Below are 22,906 nucleotides of genomic sequence, written 5' to 3'. Positions count from 1 at the left end.
TCATCTGCATTTGTACAAGGCAATTGACCCATCTCAAATCCCACCCTCTTTTCTTGATCCTCCAATCACAACTGTTGCTCACCGAAGCAACACTTGTAATTGGAGGATCAAGAAAAGAGGGCAGGTTTGAACTAGGTAAATTCTTGCTGTGTGTTTTAAGATATGTTCTGCATAAGAGGATACATGGACACACCTGGCATTCCATACACTACCTCCCACTGTGCCTCGGCTCTAAGACATACTGCTTTACACTAACAGGCTTTATTTATCAGTTTAACATAGATGTGGACTCTGTGGTCCTACTTATTCTATGGACCTCTACACGAGATAACAAACCTATGAGCCTTTCTATCTTTTGAATAGCAATACCTTTTAAAATTCCCTGCTCATGGAGACCAGAGGAAGAAAGGAATTAATTTAGAACCAGGACACTAGGGGGAGTCCTTCATCTGCAGGTGTGTTGCTCAAATGTACAATTACTTTTAACACAGAGATCACTGCAATCGTAACCAATGAAAAGATACATATTCATTGAAAAAAAGATTCTCAGCATCAATTCTTTCATATACTTTCCTTCATATTATGCAAAAATACATACAGAACCCTTATACATTGCAGATAATATGTAGGCACTTTGGACACAAAATTAGAAATGAGAAGTAAGATATTGTTCTTGCTCAATAAATACAGCACTAATTTTCAAAAGAGCATGTTTTGTTTAACTCGTCAACAAAAATCAAGTCGATAGAAAAAAAAAGTATATAAAATTTGACTTCCAGTTGCACCCCAAATTCAAAACCCTGTTTTGTTACTTTGAGGTAAAAGCAAGCAAAACAAACAAAACTTCACTGTCTATTCCCCCGACCCCACCCCCCCCCAGATTTTGTTTGTAGTCAGTGTCAGGTTTTCATTCAGATCATCAGTACCTGTGCAACATTTCAATAATCCGCATACTAAAAATGTATTCCACCTCGCGCCCCTCAGCCTCATGGATTAGGTCTAAGGATAAGGCACAAAAAGACAGACACAACCTGCACTGAAACAAATTTTTTTTTTTTTTACAGGTGTCTTTTTCAGTAACATGTCAGGGACGCTAATCCAAAAAGTCCTTTAGGTTCACAGTATGTCAAATGTAATTTAAAACTGAATGGCTATTACAAGAATTTAGCAAGTAAAAATTATATATATATATTTCTTCTTTTTACTATGACCCAGTGTTAGGATCTCCAAGCCTGATTGTTAAAGGTGAGCAGATACGTGGGGCAGTAAAGATTCTTTGGTGAACACCTGAGGACAATGCAATGCCAATGAAACACTAAAAAAATATCATCTTTCTTACTACAAAATAAAATGGAATATTCTCTTGACAACCATACAGTCGAGGCCAAGTGGCTCTTTGGTGGCACTACAATCTCACAATGATTTTATGGTACAAACTGGGGGATTTCAGACCTACCCAAGATTCAATAGAAATATTCTGAAGTTTTACATAAATGTGTATTATTATTATTACTGACAACAATTTGTTAAGTTAATGTAGGGCCAAAGGACAAGTCCCCATCTGTACCACTAGGGGGCCACATGGCATAATTTACACGGCTCATAGGCCTGTGCTCTGTACTCAAGATCACCTCTGTTTGAAACACAATTCTTAAATACTTGCCCGGGTCGAATGTCCACTTTCATACTGTAGCTCTCTCAATGAAAAGGAGGGGGGGGATTTAAAATAAGTAATCATATCCTTCATCGTCCGAACCATCCAAAATAATAAGCCAGTATCCAAACACATTCATCCAAAATAAACAAAACATAATCAAAAGATAATAAGATCAATCGCTTTTGATACGCAATAATCATAATATAGATTTCTTTTTTTCCTTTTTTTTTTTACTGCAGCTTTACCATGGTTCATTTATGTACAGCAAGGTACTGTAAAAGTGCTGGGCTTCATATAGTAATAATGTAGTGTGTAAAATATAATACTGTTAAGAGGCAGATGTCTTTGTGCTCCTTTTCTTCAGGTGGCAAAGGCTACTTTGTTGCTGTACATCCACACATGGAGGTCCCAACAGTCTCTCCTCCTTTAATACTTCATAGCAGTGGCCAAGCCAGGACCCAACCTTCGCTGACCACCTTGTTGGATCTCAAAAACAGTTTCACCATCAAAATGTAGTTTGGCGTATGCCTCGAGAGGAAACCCCACGGCGTTGTCTGTGACCACAGTGTCTAGAGAGGTTGTGGGGGGTTATAGCTGAGCTCAGATGAGCCTGGAGTTGCGGAGGAACTGGATGAGGACCTTGTAGATGAAGACGTACTGGAGGATGGTCTGGACCATCATCATCCTCTGCTGACGGAGCATGCTCAGCACCGTCGGCACGTCCAACATCTGAGAGACAGAAGGTAAGACGCGTTAGTAAGCGGTAGTAGATGTTGGCCTCATTTCTCCACAAACATGGAGAGCTTTTTAAATATACACCAATCGGATTTCCGCTTACAATTAGATAACGAGTCCTTAGAAACAGTTGGCAGGCATATTTTGTGTTTTAAAGGGTCTATAGATAACATTCAGCCACTAGATGTCGCACTAGAGCACCAGCATGTCATTTATCCAATAAGGTGCATTCCACATGGGGAAATGGGAAGTAGGGGGGGATACATGCATGCAACATGTATCAACATGTAACAACAACATTAAGTTTGGACCTGCCACATTTCTTTATGATAAATTCAATAATCAATATTTGGGGGGGGCAAGACTTATTCCGCACCTTTCTAAAAGCTCTGTGGATGTATTTAATGGAAAAAAAGATTACTCTACATAGAAATATTATCTATAGCACCATTAAGTCAATTGTGGCACAGTATTTGATCAACCTTCAACCCTTTACACATACAGTATGGAAATAATGATATATGAGGCTTATTCAGTGTTGAAAAGCAGCAGGGGGAGGATTTGAGATACAACCAACCATAGTCAACTGAAATCAAAGCACAAAAAAAAAACACATAAAAAAAAACACAAGAATAAATTAAAGGTCCCATGTTTTGCTATTCCTTTCACTATTTGGGCACGTTTAAACAATTCCTGTGAGTCTATGGAACACATTTTAAAAAATTCATTGTTTTGTATTTCTAACCAAGTACTCTAAAGCAGCATTTTTCCACTTCAAGATTTCAAGCTGTTTTGGGCTGGGCTCTGCCCATAAGCGCTTTGAGTGACAGTCACTCACACAGCGTGATACATACGAGAGAGAAGATAGATCGCTCCGTGCACACTGTGTGAGCAGCTCCTCGCGATTGTGTGTAAAATGCAGGTGGAGAGAGAGAGAGGATAGATCGCTCCGTGTGTGCGTGTGCTGTGTGAGCGGCTCTTCGCGATTGTGTGTAAAATGCAGGTGGAGAGAGAGGGAGAGAGAGAGGGGATAGATCGCTCCGTGCGCGTGTGTGCGGCTCCTCGCGATTGTGTGTAAAATGCAGGTGGAGAGAGAGAGAGAGAGAGAGAGAGAGAGAGAGAGAGAGGGAGTCGGGGACAGGGAGAACGCTTCCGCATTATTCCCACTGCTCCGTTGAGCAAATTGTTGATTGTGGGCGGTGACTACAACCAGATCAGCGCCTTGCTACGTAGGATAGCGAGTCAATTCTGAATGGCTTGGTTCAGTGGGGGAGGTTCTTGTCTGAGCTGAGCTGAAGAAACGGGAGTAGCTAGAGATTTCACATCAAATCAGTGTTGGTACAACCCCACATTGCTAGAAAACAATGCTAAACACTGAAAAAGGCAATTTATAAGACAGGGGACCATTAATAAAAATGTAATGTAGCTACACATTATTCTCATTTCAGTTGCCCCCCCAAAAAAAGAAATACACAGAACTAGCCGATGCAATCATATCTACTTTTAACAATTTACAAGCCTGCTTTTTAAAAGATTCTGACTTGACATCATGTAGACATTACCTCATTGTGCTCTATGCAGGCTATCATGACCTCAGACAGCACGACCACCCCAGTCCTTCCCACACCAGCGCTGCAGTGAACCAGCACAGGTAGGTTGGTGCTCTTTGGGTCACTGATGCTGTTGGTGTGCCTCCTCACTGACTGGATCTCCTCAAGGTACGCTAGACATAATATAAGCATAGGATAGGATTAGTCTCAATTCAAATTTGTTGGCGTGAATGCAATTCTGTTTCAGGAGATACAGGTTCTAGTATCTTGATCTTCTTGGATGAACTAACCATAAATGGTTTGTTCCTCACATTCAACCATTCACTCAAACACCGACGGCGGAGGCAACCATGCAAGGTGCCAACCTGCTCATCAGAAGCAGTTAGAGGTTAAGTGTCTTGCTCAAGGACACTTCGACCCGCTGCCCGGGAGGAGCTAGAATTACCAGATGACTGCTCTACCTCCTGAGCCACTGTCACACATTAGTCAACTTTGTGTCACCATAAGGAAGGGTAGCCTAGTAAAAGTGATACAAGTTACAACCCAGTTTACTGAAGCTATCTAGCAGGTGAATAACTGGCACAATAGAATCCACTCACAAAGGAAACCCTTGAAGTCCTCTGGGCAGCCGTGGTCTGGCCAGTCTGTGTACTGCAGGTGCCACACGGTCCTCTCTTGGCCCGTCAGCAGGTGTTTGATCTTCAGCCCCGTGGTGGCGTAGCAGCCGGAGTCGGTACGGAAGCGTGTGGTGATCTTGAAGCGTCCGTAGGTCACTGTGTTGTGTCTGGAGCCGAGACGGGGCCAGTAGCGGAAGCTCTTCTCCCGACCACCTTCCTGAGAACGACGTAGAGGAGGTTAGCGGCTTGGTAGGGTTTCTACTGGGTTCCACTTTTAAAAAAACAGCTCAAAACCTACCCTTTTAAAATAGCTTTTAAATAAATTATTATCTTTATTGTCTTATTTTTCTTTATATCTATTATTTTTTAAATATATTATTATCGTTTTTATCATTTTATTTGGAATTTATTTATGTCTTATTTTTCTGTAATTCTTTTTTCTTTCTTATTTTTTACAGTCTAATTTTGCTATAATTATTACATATCTTTATTATCCTTTTGTTTAGTTTTTTATTTAAAGCACTTTGAGTTGCAATCTGTATGAATGGTTCTATATTAATAAAGCTATTATTATTATTACTGTGGGAGCAACTGGGAATAAGTAGTGTAGTGGGGTCTGGGGACCCTTCAGGGGCAGTGTTTCCTTTCACTATCATTTCAGTCAGTATAGGGTACATGGCCTATGTGTGTCTATCTGAGTTTTTTTTTCTTTTTTGTAAAATATATATTTTTTTTTATTTCTCAATATTTATATATACATATAAACGTGATCTATAAACATTTACAGCAAATCCAAATAACCAACTAAAGCCTTCACAAACATAGAAAAGGGGGAACCAAAACTAGACAATGCAAGAAAGACAAAAGTTAATAAATAAAAAACAAGTTAAATAAATAAATAGTAGCAATGATCAAATGTCAGTGGCTGTGCGTGTTCTATTCATACACTACATTTCCATAAATGCACCTAAAGGCCTTACCTGAGGGAAAAGATTGGGAACCTCTCCATTAGGCTGCGCTGTTGTCATAAGCCTTACTTTGTTGGCATTTTTGCCAAATTGACACAAAAAAATAAACGAATACACACCTCTTCAGCGGTAACCATGGCGATGATGGCGACACCCTGTTCCCACACCATCTGCCAGAAGTCCTGACAGGTGTTTGACAGCGGGCCCTGCGAGGCGATGTAGCTCCACTCGTGTCCACCCACTTTCACCTAAGGACATAAGAGAGAGAGACACATTGTTTGGACTCGCCATAGTCATGCGATCTCATCAGGAATGTTATTGAGACCTTGTGAATCAGGAGAGAGGGAAATGGAATTCAGGCTCAGCATAGTTCCAATTCTCATGTGTGGATGGGGGGGGGGGGGTGAGAGTGGCTGTGACTAAAAAGGGTGGAATTAGTGGAATTAGGCCTGAATAGCGATCGTGAAATCCTCCCCTGCCTTGCTCACCAGTTATTTTTAACCTGTGTTCACCACCTAAAGGCCCCAGCAGGTATGCATGCCGCTCATCGGCAGCTTACAGCCCAGGGGAACGTGTTGCGTGGTTAGCAAGGATAACATAACTACATGGAACACTGACAGTCATCTGTTGTTTCCAAATGACACATCTCTCAAGGCAGTAGAGAGTGACTTCAGACGCTCCAGAACTGCCAATCATCCGCTGATGGCGAAAATGATTGGTCAGCGTTGTAGCCTATGAGTGTACCTTTCCAATGATAACCTACGTGGGGGGGGGGGGGGGGGGGGGTGAATAAGGGATCTAGGTGAAAGTTGACGAGAGAAAACCAGAAGTGAATCACAGTTCAGAATGTATGGCCGTGGATGAGGATATGGATTTGTGATTTTTTGTTGTTGTTGCCGGTTATACTCGGATGTCTCTCAAAGACCAATTTCTGAAATAATTTTTATAAAATTTGGACGTGTACTACATAAGACTTCAGGCTATGGAAACGCGGTGTTTTCCAGCTTATACCTCTATGCTGGAATATTGGAATATGGAATCTTGCAACCACTACAGAAAAATTTGAGTACACAAGTTAAAGTTCAACTCAAGTTCAGAGCTCTGTTACTCTATTTCATTAGCACTAAAAGTGATTTTCCTAACTTCAGAATGTTATCTTTCAAAAGAGACCAGGCTCATGCATGTGCTATGAGTATAAAGTATAAAGCTAAGCTTTGCAAAAAAAGTATGCAATCCTCAAGTTCAAGTAAAAAAAATTGCCCCTTTTCTGGGTGCCTGTTAACCTCTTCCACCCGTCCGGTACCGGACCGCAAATGACATCACGTCATAAATCATTCTCTCTAGACCAGGAGTCTCAAACTCGCGGCCTGCGGGCCAATTGCGGCCCGCTGGATGATATTTTGCGGCCCCCTACTTGACATCAAAGTTTAGTGTTAGTGCGGCCCGCGCGCAACTTGTTGCCGAGTCGTTGTTGTTTTATTTATTTTATCACTTGTAGGCTACCATAGCGCAGGCTCATGACAGCAACGTTATGTTAGTGACTTGGTTGAAACGTGATTCCGGAGTGATACCAAGTTGAAGGAAAATATATCCAGTGCGTATGGCAGGCATTCTCGAAATTCTCCGCTGTCTCCTCTGCAAGCGGTGCTCTGCCTGTCTGTGTCCGTCTGTCTACTCTGGCCCAATCACATTCAGCATCCCGTCAGCGTTTCTCCCCCCCCCCCACCCACAGTCTGCGAATCAGAGCAGAGTAGGGCGGGTAGAGCTGCCGCGGTATTGATATTTTCTTTACCGCACAAATTTGCGTAATATTTCATACCGCCACAATATAACAGCAAAAAAAAAGTTGGAATGCATTTTTTTTTATTAGTCTACTCTTTATAGCATATAGCCTGCCTCTAGTCTAAATGTCTATCTTTAGAGAATGACTTTGCAGCATGAATATTGTTTGGGATTCGGCAAGCGCGCATTCGTTATTGAAAGTGAAACACGGATTCGAAGTCTCCCCTCTGGTCGTGCGCCGTTCACTCGGTGTCACGGGCAGGGGTGGTAGGCTGGTAGCGCCCGGTGGTTACCCCCCCCCCCGACCCTTTCTTCTTCTTATTATTATTATAAAGTTACTACTTGATTAACAAAGGCATTCGTTTTGTGGCATTAACGTTATATAGTTACACGTTCAATAACATCAGCGTATTTACCGGACCATAGCAAGGCAAGCATTACTCAATTCATATCTCCGTTCTTTCCTTTGCTCAGAGCGTGCCGAGTTGTGCACATTCTGCGCTCTGCTAATAAAGTTTTCAATCAGACAAGTGTATAGAACGAAGGGCTTTTATTATAACATTCGTTGCAGTAAAATCATTATGCCTCGTTTAGTACTCCTGTGGACTGGAGCTCTGGTAGTCCACTCCGGCGGGGAGCTAATGTTATTATTAGCCTTGTTGTGATCAATGGCTAACATCCAGGAAGTAAAAACCGAATAGGCGCTTGCCGATTGGTGGTAACAGCAGAGGCGGGTGCAAGCGGTGTGACGTAATTGGCAGATTCGACTGTCAATCAAAATGTTTCCCTTGCATTGCTTTGGTTGAGAGTATTATTATAAAAAACAGCGTTGATGCGGTATTCAGTTAAACGCTGCGGTGGGCGTGACGTAACAGCGATACCGCGATATTGCGGTAACCGCGGCAGCTCTAAGGGCGGGTCTTCACGGAATGAGTGTTGTCTCTTTCAGCGGGGCTGAGTCAGAGCGAGAGTTGACAGCGCATCTACAGGTAGTCTAATCTGCGTGTACTGTAGCTAGTAACCTCATTCCCAGTTTTACAGTATCTCCGTGAGATAAATGTAGCTAGTAGCCTAGTTTCGCGAGCAGGCAGTTAGTAGAAAAATATGGCATGCTCATGCTGAATGGACTGAAAAATATGCGTTCATCCTCCCAGCACCAAACCAATGTGCCTAATATGCCACTATGAAACAAAACCGTTATTTTGATGCAGCCTTTCCTCCAAATTCAGTGCTAAGAACCACCAAAATAAATGGAATGAAATCATCATATCAAGCTGCAAGCATAATTATTGTTAAAGCTACGTCACAACGAGAAAAAGCAAGTCCTCACTCAGTGGCATGGGTGTTGGCTAAACACAAGAAGCCATTCTCTGATACATACATAATAAAATAATGTATGACTGAAGTGATGGAGACCATGTTTGAAGGCAAACAAAAGCAAATCCTCAGATAGCACAGCAACCAGAATAACTGAAATACTGGGTGATGATTTGATTAAACAGCTTTGTGATCGAATAAAAAAAAATGCACAGTGCATTTCCATAGCTGTGGATGAGTCCACTGACACCACTGAGAATGCTCAGTTGCTGGTGTTTGTGAGGTTTTAGTGAGTTTGTGAGAAGATTGGATCAGTTGTACTTTTTTTCGGAATACTTGGAACCCTTTTTTTGTGGAATATTTGATACGGCCCAGCCTCACCCAGACTCTACCTCCAGCGGCCCCCAGGTAAATTGAGTTTGAGACCCCTGCTCTAGACTGTCTGACATAATTATCGTTTTTTTTTCAAACGTATTCAAGAGTAAACATCCTAACCATGTCACAACAGCAGTCAGTGTATATTTTCAGCAATACGTTTGTTTACCAATAGGTTAAAGTGTTATTAGTGAGATTTTAGTTTTTGAAATGTGTTGTTTTGATCGCAGAGATACGCCATTTTGAATTAGCGGCCGTCGCTGAATGATGACGATTGTAGTCACTTTGAGAACAGGACATCCAGCGCTCTCAATGAGCATTGGAATTTAAAAAAAACTACACTTCCCAACGGATTCTAGCTGCCTTCAAGCAAATTACTTGGGTATGAATTTTTTTTATTTCTCTTATTACTCGGGATTATATACCACAAAACTGAACGTTATTGGCATATATTGGAGCACAGTTAGTTTGTCTCCCCTATTGTGAACATTTAGCAACCATCCGATTTTAAATAATTTTCAAAATGGCGGAGCCGTCGCAAGAATAAAAAAACCTACTGTACATACAGTAGATATCATTCTCTGTTCTTCATGCACGCCTGGTGATACTAAATCCAAATTGAACTCTGCCATTGGAAAGAGTAGATTTGGCCTGATCCATAGCTGGCTATAATAAGGTCATTTATAGGCCTCATATTCTATATTATTACATGGCGTTTTAACATTCGCCAAAATGCTTGATTGAGATTGGTCAATAGCGCTCGGTTGCCCCTAACAGCGGTCAATTAGTTCTCGATAATTCACCGCTGCTACGGGCAACGACCACTGTTAGGAGCAACAGAGCGCTATTGACCAATCACAATCAAGCATTTTGATCGCAGTCACGAAAGCTAAGCTTTACCATTATGCACAGCTGCACTACATCAGGTGCAATCAAGTCCACACACCTGCCGGCGATGACAGAGGAGCAACAGAACAACTGCGTCTGCATTTGATCTCGTCTTGTCGATGGTGTAAAATGAATTACGTATATAGTTAGTAAGTTAGCCCTGTAATAAGCGGGATAATGTATAGCTATACTCGGTCATTGTCGCAAAATAATTGACCTTCACTGCGTTTTCACTGCGTTTAGAACACTGTGTCGGTAAATTATTTTGCGACAATGACCTCGTAGCTATACATTATCCCTTACATAATATTTGAAATTGCATGGGTCCGGATGGCAGAATTAATTACTGCATCTACAAAACCTTCTGTTTAATTATCTTCCGTTTATTAATTTCCTTAGATTTTCTGTACACGTGATCTCAAGAAGGTACTGATCCGAGCTCAGTGGCAGTTTTCTATGTCTGGTCATTTTTAGCATGGTGTTATTCACTGTCAAAAATGCAAAGAAAAATCATAATTCATATTCTCCTTTGTTTCATCACAATTTAAGCAAGCCTAGTAATAGACACAATATATATATATTTTTTTATTGATCTTTTTCCCCCTCCTTTTTCCTCCCATTTTCTCCCATCCCAATGTTAGTCGTTATGCCAATTCCCAATCCGCTTCCTGGTCGCTGCGCACTTACCCCCCAGAGTCGGTCTGGGAGAGTGGAGGCTATCACGTGCTTCCTCCGACACACGTCTAGCCAATCAACCGCTTCTTTTCACCTGGCAGCGCGGACTCTCACTGAGAGGGTGTAACGTGTGGAAGGATCACACTACCCCCCTTAGATCCTATCCGCGCTGAGCAGGCGCCCCGACCGAACTGTAGGAGTCGCTGTTTACAACGACCCGGACCCACCCCGCCAGCTTTCCCACCCTCTAATACAGCCAATTGTATTAGTGTGAACGGCCAGCCAAGCTGGTGACAACGCCGGAACAGGCGAATCCAGCGTCTCCGGTGTTGGTGACGAACGCAATCTCCGCTACGCCACCTGACCGCTCTTAGACACAATATTTCTGACACTGGGAATACATTCACTGAGGTCCATAGATGTCCATAGATACCATGAACTTTTTATTTTTTCTTTGACGGTGAATAACATGCTAACATTGACCACATGTGAAAAATTTACACTGAGCTCATTCACCACCTTCTTGATATTCACAGAAAGGTAAAGAAACAAACTATGTTCTATTTCATGGCAATAACATTCATGTTTGTTCAACCCATAAGACATAATCACAAAAAAGAATGTTAAAAAATAATTTCACGCCAGACGGCTTCAGGTTTGACAGGAGCTGGCGTGAGCTGGATATTGTAGTTTTATGAAATTCGAAAGCCCTGGGTCTCTTCTTTCATAGGACTACAAACAGCTTCCTTTATTTCCGTCTAATTCATCCGGTTTCCCCCGGGATGCGCAGAGATATTTATAAACTCATATTTCGCTAATCACAATTAAAATCATTGGTAAACAAACGTACTGCTGAAAATATACACTTTGACTGCTGTTTTGATATGGTGTTTACTTTTGGCTACATTTGAAAAAGAAAAGCAACATTAATTAATTTCGTACCGGTACCGGACCGCTCGGGCCATATACTGTCTTCTTCTCTATGATATTATTTATTGTTGGTTTGATTTATTCCTATTGCTAGAACTAAATAAATGCGTGGAGAAGCGGCTTAGTGAGGCAGCCTCAGCGCACACATACGTACTGTATACGTGCAAAATGAATCATTCCAGCAAAGTAGGCTTCTATTATTCTAATGACTTGTTTTATTAGGTATTATAGTAGTAAGTCCTACTGTAGAACATGACATATTCGCATGACATCTCATTTAGTAATGTCAATACTGAACAACTACGCGATTGGCTCTTGACAAGCTGAGGCTGCCTCACTAAGCCGCTTCTCCACGCATTTATCCACCCTATTACGTTTTGTATGTAAGTAACCTAACAAGTGGCTTTCAATCATTTCTTTGTTTTGATGTGATCCATATTTAATACAACACAGTCACTATCACGTGTTACTGCCTCCTCCTTTGCTATTTTCTGACTATTATTATTCATTATCATCTACCGATTATCAGTACGATTGGACTCTCATTTCACTTCCCATACTGCTGAACCCCAACAGTGAAATGTTAATAATGTATAGTATTGTACATTTTGTGGTGAGTGATATGTTTAATAATCATCGTGCACCATCCTATGAGGATCCTATTAAAGTTTGTGTCAGTATGTAATGTGAATAATACAGTGTTTCTCATACCTGGATAAATGTTCAGTGACCTGCCAAAATATCAGATAGGTAGGCCCACCACAAATTGATATCTTAAGCTGATATAATAAACACATTAACAAGGTTTCTTGTTTTGCAATGCAGTCCTTTCCACTGCACACAGAAAACATCTCACCTCAGCATCTCTATTCTCATTCTACCGTAGCTCTCACTTATCTTGCGCAAAACCAATCATTTTCACGGATTTGATTTCAGAGTAGGTATGATGAATTAACAATAATCCACTTGATAAAGCAACCGAATAATACCACGGCTTGAGTCGAGTGAAAACCAATGACTGCCAAGCTTTTAAAAGCAAAAGTAAATAAAAACACAATATACAACTGAAGGCTATATATTGCGTCCTCCTCCAATGGTCCACGAAAGCAGATTGATGCATTCTTATTCAATAAAAACATGATGCAGGTGCAGATAACGCTTTGTGCATTTGCTTGAAAAATCTAGACATTTGTATTGCTGCGCACAGTGAGATGAGGTGCTCTTGATTTCCATCACAGGCCAGCTGTTCTGTTCTGTATCATTGTTGCAGGGAGTTTCATTCTGTGTCACATTCCTCCGTGTTTGTTTGTTATTCCAGTGTCAGGAATGAAATAAGATACTGACGCAAAGCAATTCTGCAGCTTTTTTTTGTGACAATAGTGGTAGAAATGAAAGGAAAATATCTACACGATTGACATCCCACGATATATCTAGTTTTTAGGGGTTAAGTGTCTTGCTTTAAACTCCAACATTTTGGGAAATTAGCTTACTGTCTCCTCCAGAGAGAGACAATAAGATGGATACCAGTTTCCTCTCTGTGCGTTCAGTAGAAAGCTATCTGGCTGCAAGTTAGCCTAGCTTAGCACAATGAATGGAAGCGGACATGACCGGGTAGCCTAGCCATTGTCCAACTAACACCTCTCCCGAAGGCTACCCGGCTTCCATTCATTGTTTCCATGAAATAACCTACAAACCCGTAATAACCTACATAGTCCATGTAATAATTAAATGTGTTAAATAAAATAATAATATAAATGTGTTATTAACCACCAAGTCAAAACTGTAATGATAAAAATATCGGCAAGTATATAAAATAGTTTACATTTAAAAAGAAATTATAAGCAGTATTCTCTACTCTGAAATGCTGGGGGCGTGTCCACTGAAACCACGCCTCTCTCTGTCTCACCCTGCTTCTTCTCTCTCCGTCTCAACAACAAAAGTGAAACAACTCTAAAGAGTAAAAAGTTCACGTGTGCGTATGCATTTAGCTGTTGCCGGCATGGGTTGGGTGTCTTACTCTGACATGGGAAGCATTGATGTAGCCTGTGTTGTTCTCCTTGGTGGGAACCAGCTCCACGCGGGTGTCGTCGTAAGGCAGGACATCCTGGAAGCGGTTCCTCTCACCACTCTCAGGCAGCTGGGCGATGGTGCACTCCCCCGACGGACGGCGCTTTGGGATGTGCTCGTACTCTGTGAACACCATGCCCTGCTCCATGCGATGCTCCAGCACCTTACACTGACGGACACACACAAAGGCACATGTACATTAGAGGAATGGACAAAAGGGACCTCAGTCCATCAACAAAAGGCAATTGTCTTGTGATGTGTGCATGGGAACCTAGACTCAAACTACCCCTGGCTCCGACCGTCACCAGGATGAATCTCTAGTCTGCCTGAGGTGACAGGAGTCACCAGAGTTTTATGAGCTTTATGAATTAACATTGTTATAACCAATAAAAATACACATTGCTATGTTGTTTTTGTTGTTGTTGACCAGTAGAAACCACATCATATTCATAATACTATATGCAATACAGTATCTGGTCTGGAAAGCGCTACCGCAGCCACACAGCCAGAACCAACCGGCTGAAGAACAGTTTCCCCCCCCAAGCCATCAGACTCGTCAACAGAGCCCCCCTAATCACCCCCCACTTGAGAACACACTAACTGTCTGTAGTGTGGTAGTGAAAGGGATAACCGTCTGTAGTGCAGTAGTGAAAGGGTTAAAAAGGGGCATGTCTGCCATAGAGCCTTTTCAAGGGCCACTCATGTAACATCAATTGTATTGTTTACAGTGGAAGTGTGACGTTCAAATTCCACAGACCACGTCCCAAAGAAAATGTATAAGTGGTGTTCTTTGTTGAGACACGGTTGTTTGGAAATTCTGAGCATCGACAACATTTGTTCTGTGTTTGTTTCCATAAGGATTCGTTTGTCACTATTTAGAATCTCAGACTCACAATGTTTGTATAGAAATACGCTAGAAATCCCCCAGAAACACAGGCGTAGCTACATCTAATAGTCACTTTAAACTGTAACCTACAGAATAGATGACAGTGGTGGTATCTTTGGTGGAATGTCTCTTTAACTTGTACCTACTCAGCTTGATATGGTGTATATTTGTAAATTGTTGCTGCTGCTAAACTGTATTGCACATTGCATTTTACCCACAGCTAATTATTGCACATTGCTCATTGCACATCACATACTTTTCTTGTTGGAACTGTAAACATAGCCTTTTTGTTATATAGTATAATATCTACATCCTGTTATCTGTACTGCACACTTATTTAGAACTGTATATAGTCATCTTGCTGTTATTTTATCTTATTTTTATTCTATGTAAATTTTATTTTATTTATATTATATTGGATGCTGCAATGGTCGAGGAACCACAACAAAGTGAATTTCACTCTTTTTTCTGTAAGGTACTGAACGTGACAATAAAATAATCTGAATCTGAATATGACGTTTTGACGCGGCTGTAAAAAGAAAAATCATAGTTTCACTGCATCGATATAATAACAATAATTTGGAGCAGGAGAAGGCTGATGGCCGAATAATCTGCCATTATCATACACAAATGAGAGGCTGCCTGGTTTCGGCCTAATTCTGCATGTGAATGGCATAAATGAGTGATTGATTGATTGAGTCTTGCTGTAGAGAGTAGTCTTGTGTGGTTCTATTGAGCCCATTGTCATTCAGACATCTTGAGGTATGAAAGCGACACCTTTGAATATTTTCATGTCCGTGGCATTTTCCTCCCATCACATTTAAGATAGTTTAAAATAGTTTAGCTTTGAGCTAAATCTACCCCATTTGCCAGTAAGATAGCATGACATAGCTGGTACTTTTGAATTCCTCAACATCTCTAGTTTCATATGATAGCTTAAAGAATGAGCCTGCTAGAGCACTTTAAAGACACCTAATAAAAGACAGGGACATCTCTAACATAAACAGCCGATACCGATTTTGTCAAATGTCCTTAATTGTATATCGGTCGACAGTAGAAAGTACTATATAAATACTTTAAGTAAACTCATTTAGAATGTCGACAAGGCAGGTTAGGGGCTCAACATTCTGGAACCCTGTGAGGGGTGAGAATGTGAGCTGAGAATTCAGGAATGTTATGACAGTAAATTAGTTAAAAAACCTTGATAAGAGACAATAGTGAAATTTTGTAAATTTCACTTTACAATCAAGTCACCTCCACCTCACCTCCACACTGTCAAAACCACAAGAGTTCAGATCAACAACAAGGCTGGCCTGCTCCCTTATTCCTCCTTCATGTAGTATCCACAACACAACCTTGTGAAACAAAGGCAAAGACCCGCTTGACAATACTGTTAGTGGCAGCTCAGCACCTCCTTAAATGATCCAAGCCCTAACGACAACGCTGATCTGTTCAGTGGCAGTATAGAAGGGTAAACGTGTAAACAAACTGAGCAGAAATCTCACTGCTAGGGGACAGCTCGAACCCAAGATCATCTCCTGTTGCAGTGTTTAGTGGAAATCAAAGCTTGTCCCGTTCTGGAATGCTTGTTTGCTTTCGTTGTCAAGTTGATACTGTCCACAGCTTTAAGCTACACATTTACACCAGTTGTTACTTTGCAAGCAAAGCGAAGAGCCATGAAGTGCACAGCGCTGAAGGGCCCTACCCTCTCGTCGTTGGAGGCCTTCTCGGGCTCGTCCTTGCCCTCGTCGTGCATGGGCAGCCTGGAGAGCGTCAGGCCGTTGAGGGCCGCCACCTTCAGAGGACCAATCTTCTTCATCTCCGACTTGGCTCCTTTCTTCATGCCCTGGCGAGAGACAACATGAGAGGACACTGTGAGAACAAAGTGTGTCTGGATGTGAACAGGAAACAAGAGGGAGGTGCTTAGGTGTGATGGGGGTGACAATGCAGCCTTGCATGGGTGGTTTCCAGGGGAATGTCACCTGGCTGGCTGGAGGTAGCCTGGCTACATTCTTTCAAGATGCAGGGGCAGGTAATGTGTCAAACTGAACGGGGTTTATTGCGATGCATCATGCGCCACCTGTGACAGAAATAATGCTACCCATAATGCTTTTCTACCAGCGTGGTTGTATTATTTTTAACCTCTTAAGCCTTAGCCATATTTTCAGAAGATTTGCCTAAAAGTACATACCTAAGTAAATGGAAGATTGCTCCATTTCTACAAGGTCCATTTGCATGTTCCTGGTATCTAGGGACATCTATGGACCTCAGGGAATGTATTCCCAGTGTCAGAAATATTGTGTCTGTTACTATGCTTGAGTAAATTGTAATGAACCAATGGAGAATATAAATCTTTATTTCTTTCATCTTTGACAGTGAATAACACCATGCTAACATTGACAAGACGTGAGAAATTGTGTACAAAGTGTACAAAAAAATCTAAGCAAATGAATAAAGGACAGATGATTTACAGTGGGTTTTGTAGATACAGTACTGAATTTTGCAATCCGGACACATGCAATTTGAAATATGAATATAGGATATAAAATATCAGGCATATAAATGACCTTATTATGGCCAAGTCATAGATCTATGGGTCGGGCAAAATCTCCTCTTTCCAATGGCAGAGTTCAATCCGGATTTAGTACCACCAGGCGCCCCTGACAGGGCAGCAAAAACCGTGAATGAAATGTACTGTAAGTACAGTTACTTTTTTTTTAATATCTACTTTTTCTCCCATTTTCTATTTTTCTCCCATCCCAATTTTCGTATCGTCCAATTCTACCCTCCCCTGTCTCGAACGCTGTTTGGCCTTTGAGCACCAACTCTTTAAACACTCTCATGAGCACTGACTCTTTAAACACTCTCATGAGCACTGACTCTTTAAACACTCATGAGCACTGACTCTTTAAACACTCTCATGAGCACTGACTCTTTAAACACTCTCATGAGCACTGACTCTTTAAACACTCTCATGAGCACTGACTCTTTAAACACTCTCATGAGCACTGACTCTTTAAACACTCTCATGAGCACTGACTCTTTAAACACTCTCATGAGCACTGACTCTTTAAACACTCTCATGGGCACTGACTCTTTAAACACTCTAATGGGCACCGACTCTTTAAACACTCTCATGAGCACCGACTCTTTAAACACTCATGAGCACTGACTCTTTAAACACTCATGAGCACTGACTCTTTAAACACTCATGAGCACTGACTCTTTAAACACTCTCATGAGCACTGACTCTTTAAACACTCATGAGCACTGACTCTTTAAACACTCATGAGCACTGACTCTTTAAACACTCATGAGCACTGACTCTTTAAATACTCTCATGAGCACTGACTCTTTAAATACTCATGAGCACCAACTCTTTAAACACTCATGAGCACTGACTCTTTAAATACTCTCATGAGCACTGACTCTTTAAACACTCATGAGCACCAACTCTTTAAACACTCTCATGAGCACCAACTCTTTAAACACTCATGAGCACTGACTCTTTAAACACTCATGAGCACTGACTCTTTAAGATAAGATAAGATAAGGTTATTCCTTTATTGATCCCCTTGGGGAAATTCAGGCATCATAGCAGCATGGGGAATGGGGTACAGGTAGTAAACACTCATGAGCACTGACTCGTTCATATTCATGAGCACTGATAACAACTTCAGATAAATGTCGGGACATGGCGTTTAGCCTCCTCCGCTTGCTACACCTCCGACTGAAGGGTTAGTGTATGTACTGCTGGCTACACCTCTGAAGGGTTACTGTATGTACTGCTGGCTACACCTCTGAAGGGTTAGTGTATGTACTGCTGGCTACACCTCTGAAGGGTTACTGTATGTACTGCTGGCTACACCTCTGAAGGGTTACTGTATGTACTGCTGGCTACACCTCTGACTGAAGGGTTAGTGTATGTACTGCTGGCTACACCTCTGAAGGGTTACTGTATGTACTGCTGGCTACACCTCTGACTGAAGGGTTAGTGTATGTACTGCTGGCTACACCTCGGAAGGGTTACTGTATGTACTGCTGGCTACACCTCTGACTGAAGGGTTACTGTATGTACTGCTGGCTACACCTCTGAAGGGTTACTGTATGTACTGCTGGCTACACCTCTGAAGGGTTACTGTATGTACTGCTGGCTACACCTCTGAAGGGTTACTGTATGTACTGCTGGCTACACCTCTGAAGGGTTACTGTATGTACTGCTGGCTACACCTCTGAAGGGTTAGTGTATGTACTGCTGGCTACACCTCTGAAGGGTTACTGTATGTACTGCTGGCTACACCTCTGAAGGGTTACTGTATGTACTGCTGGCTACACCTCTGAAGGGTTACTGTATGTACTGCTGGCTACACCTCTGAAGGGTTACTGTATGTACTGCTGGCTACACCTCTGAAGGGTTAGTGTATGTACTGCTGGCTACACCTCTGAAGGGTTACTATATGTACTGCTGGCTACACCTCCGACTGAAGGGTTAGTGTATGTACTGCTGGCTACACCTCTGAAGGGTTAGTGTATGTACTGCTGGCTACACCTCTGAAGGGTTACTATATGTACTGCTGGCTACACCTCTGAAGGGTTACTGTATGTACTGCTGGCTACACCTCCGACTGAAGGGTTACTATATGTACTGCTGGCTACACCTCCGACTGAAGGGTTAGTGTATGTACTGCTGGCTACACCTCTGAAGGGTTACTATATGTACTGCTGGCTACACCTCTGAAGGGTTACTGTGTATGTACTGCTGGCTACACCTCGGACTGAAGGGTTGCTGTATGTACCGTGATATTCCTTAAATGTACCATTTCTAATTTTCTATCTATTTTGTGACAGACGAGCACTGTTTAAATGGGATGGGATCCATCTAAATATGGATGGAGCCACATTACTCTCGTTAAACATGCTACAAACATTACAATCTCTATTGTGGGAGCCAGCCACCTATATACCATCTGTTTGATGTCAATTAAATCCAAGCCTCTCAGTTTATTTTAGAACCCTTTCAGACCTTCATCCTGCAGTCCAGTCTTGGACCGTCGTTGTGGTTATGAATTGTCGCCTTTTATCACACCCAAGGTTGAGTAATGTACTACTCCTCTAGTCACTCCTACTAGAAGTACTATTAGATGCATTATTCTAATAATCACCAATTAAAGATGCTATAGATAACATTCAGCCACTAGATGTCGCACAAGAGCACCAGCATGTCAGACCAAACTCGACCTCTCAACTAGCAGCGTGATTTCCCCCCGTAGCCTCTGTTTGCAAAGACGCTCTCTGATTGGATACAGCGAAGAAGAAAATACCCTCTCTGACTGGTTTAGCTCCGAAGGGTCTCTTCCGCCTTGTACATATTCTCTGTTTCGAAGTGGTTATGCTTAGGCATTCTTTTGAAGTGGTTATGCTTAGGCATTCTTTCAAAGTGGTTATGCTTAGGCATTCTTTCGAAGTGGTTATGCTTAGGCATTCTTTCAAAGTGGTTATGCTTAGGCATTCTTTCAAAGTGGTTATGCTTAGAGTTAGCCAATCGGAGAGAGTCTTTTTCTTCTTCTCTGCAATGAAAGAGCGTCTTCGCTCACAGAGGCTACGGAAAAAAATCACACCAACTAGTAGCATATTTATCCAATCAGTTGCATTCCAATAATTTGGAATCAATCATTTATTTAATTTAATTTAAAGTCAATAATTTATTTGGGGGTAAAGCAATACTTTTATTCTGCATCTTCCTAAAAACGGTGGATGTATTATTATTATAATTCTTTTTATTAGTCTACATAGAATATTTATCTATAGCACCTCATTCCCTGCCAACAACGATTTAATACGTGTTTTTCCGCCAATCGTTGAACGCTAACCACGTATACGGTATATACGTTATTTGATCGTTATTTATTTTATTCGCTATTTCCTATCGTTTTCTTTTTGATCCACTTTTTCTCCCATTTTTTCTATATTTTCTCCCATCCCAATTTCGTATCATCCAATTCAACCCTCCCCTGTCACGAACGCTGTTTCTTGCCTCCCACAAGCCGGCTGCAATGTGGACTAAGTCATACATAGCACAAGCCCCCTCCGGTACTTGAGGTAACAGCAGTCGCATTTTTTCACCTGCGCAGCTCGATCTCTCACTGGCGAGGAGTAACGCGTGGGAGGCTCACGCTGCCCCCGACACTTCCTGATTCTACTGCACAGGCGCACCAACCGACCTGTAGGAGTCGCTGTCCACAACGCCCGATCCCCACCCATCAGTTTCCCACCCCCTAATACGGCCAATGTGTATTAGTATGAACGACCAGCTAAACTGAAAGCAATGTGGAGCGCTGGGCTCGAACAGGCGAGCCCAGCGTCTCCGTCATTCGTGGCGAGCGCCTTGCCCACTACGCCACGTAGCCGCCCCATAGCTATAATATATATATATATAGTTATAGGCCTGCAAACAAGGTGAGCGACTCCATAGGTTTTAATGCGTGGCAGCACATAGTCATATCCCGTTCCCAGTGTGGCGATCAATGAGTTAACTTACAGCATGGGTATTGCAATTGGCGATAACATTACAGTCATGACATTATTGTCATCAGACCATGTATTACTGTCATAACATTACGGTCATCAGATTATGTATTACTGCCATAACATTTGTTATCAGACGGGCGGCTACGTGGCGTAGTGGGCAAGGCGCTCGCCACGAATGCAGAGACGCTGGGCTCGCCCAGTGCTCCACATTGCTTTCAGTTTAGCTGGTCGTTCATACTAATACACATTGGCCGTATTAGGGGGTGGGAAACTGATGGGTGGGGATCGGGCGTTGTGGACAGCGACTCCTACAGGTCGGTTGGTGCGCCTGCGCAGTAGAATCAGGAAGTGTCGGGGGCAGCGTGAGCCTCCCACGCGTTACTCCTCGCCACTGAGAGATCGAGCTGCGCAGGTGAAAAGATGCGACTGCTGTTACCTCAAGTACCGGAGGGGACTTGTGCTATGTATGACTTAGTCCACATTGCAGCCGGCTTGTGGGAGGCAAGAAACAGCGTTCGTGACAGGGGAGGGTTGAATCGGATGATACGAAATTGGGATGGGAGAAAAATATAGAATATGGGAGAAAAAGTGGATAAAAAAAAAAACATTTGTTATCAGACCATTTATTACTGTCTGTCATAACATTACTGTCATCAGACCATGTATTACTCTCATAACATTAGTTATCAGACCATGTATTACTGTCATAACAGTGATCAGACCATGTATTACTGTCATAACATTACGGCCATCAGACCATATATTACTGTCATAACATTAGTTATCAGACCATGTATTACTTGTCATAACATTAGTTATCAGACCATGTATTACTGTCATAACATTACTGTCATCAGACCATATATTACTATCACACGTCTGCCTCGTCAGAAATCTAGACTAAATGGCTTCACTACAAATAGTTGCCGCAGGATTTGCGATCATGGTTTAAGATTATTGCATTTAACTATTAGGAGCCTTTTACTAGTAGTTGCCTGATAAATCAGGCTGATATTTGACATGTTAAGAAACACATCTGTATTATATATCGGCCATTGGCCGCCCTGCTCTCTAAATATTGGCACCGGCCATTGAAAAACCTAGCCTATATCGGTCAACCACTACCTGTTAACCAAGTTGGACTTTATTCATGTGTTGATTGATGAAGCCTCCCCTGATATTGTTCTGAATGTAGCTATTGATGGATACAAGCTATTTTGGTTAACCTATAGTGTCTGTAGTGTTGTAGTGAAAGGTTACCCTTCTGTATTGTGGTAGTGAAAGTGAAAGGGTTAACCTTCTGTAGTGTGGTAGTGAAAGGTTAACCTTCTGTAGTGTGGTAGTGAAAGGGTTAACCTTCTGTAGTCTGGTAGTGAAAGGGTTAACCTTCTATAGTGTAGTAGTGAAAGGTTAACCTTCTGTAGTGTGGTAGTGAAATGGTTAAAGAATATCTGTCTGTATGTGAACTTGCTGCTTCCTCTGTGCCTAAGAAATTTGAATATATAGTGTTGGACATCAGCCTTGGGGGTGATGTTCATTTTACCAGTCTCCTTCTGCAACAAACGGGGCCTTAGAAATAGGCAAACTGATGTCACCTTATGTCTCTTCTGATCAAATTGTTCTGGGTGACCTAAGAAATTCTTCGAGGTTAAAAGAACTGTCTTAAGTTGATTCGATCTCAGCTGGTTTCCTATCATCCCACAAGGCCAAATATAATAAATCCACTTGAATTCATCTCATACTAACAAACAGACCGCTTAAATAGCCATCCAGTGGAGTTCACACACAAGACATTAGTGATCGTTGCCCTAAACCATAAATACAAAGAGAGTTATCAGGCAACAAAACCTAACATTTTGTTTAACACATTGTCTGCCACCCAGTTTACCCATCTTATACCACTCTCTGCCAGTGCTGTAACCCTATGGAGT

General features: G+C 41.9%; 1 protein-coding gene across 1 annotated transcript in view; it reads right to left on the bottom strand.

Annotated features, from left to right (window-relative positions):
• Positions 1 to 891: 891 nt before the first annotated feature.
• ptpn21 (protein tyrosine phosphatase non-receptor type 21) overlaps positions 892 to 22,906 on the bottom strand; it is an 85,501-nt gene continuing 63,486 nt past the window's right edge. The window contains exons 13-18 of the mRNA XM_084310470.1: positions 16,153 to 16,293; positions 13,512 to 13,730; positions 5,647 to 5,775; positions 4,542 to 4,776; positions 3,955 to 4,115; positions 892 to 2,386 (exon numbers count right to left, since the gene is read on the bottom strand). Coding sequence (XP_084166596.1) covers positions 2,258 to 2,386; positions 3,955 to 4,115; positions 4,542 to 4,776; positions 5,647 to 5,775; positions 13,512 to 13,730; positions 16,153 to 16,293 — 1,014 coding nt within the window. The 3' untranslated portion in view covers positions 892 to 2,257. The remainder of the gene's footprint in view (positions 2,387 to 3,954; positions 4,116 to 4,541; positions 4,777 to 5,646; positions 5,776 to 13,511; positions 13,731 to 16,152; positions 16,294 to 22,906) is intronic.

Source organism: Notolepis coatsorum (assembly GCF_963971535.1).
Source record: "Notolepis coatsorum genome assembly, chromosome: 3".
NCBI classification, from domain to species: Eukaryota; Metazoa; Chordata; class Actinopteri; order Aulopiformes; family Paralepididae; genus Notolepis; species Notolepis coatsorum.
Note: the sequence above shows the minus strand (reverse complement) of the source record. Positions and strands in the feature narration are given on the sequence as shown.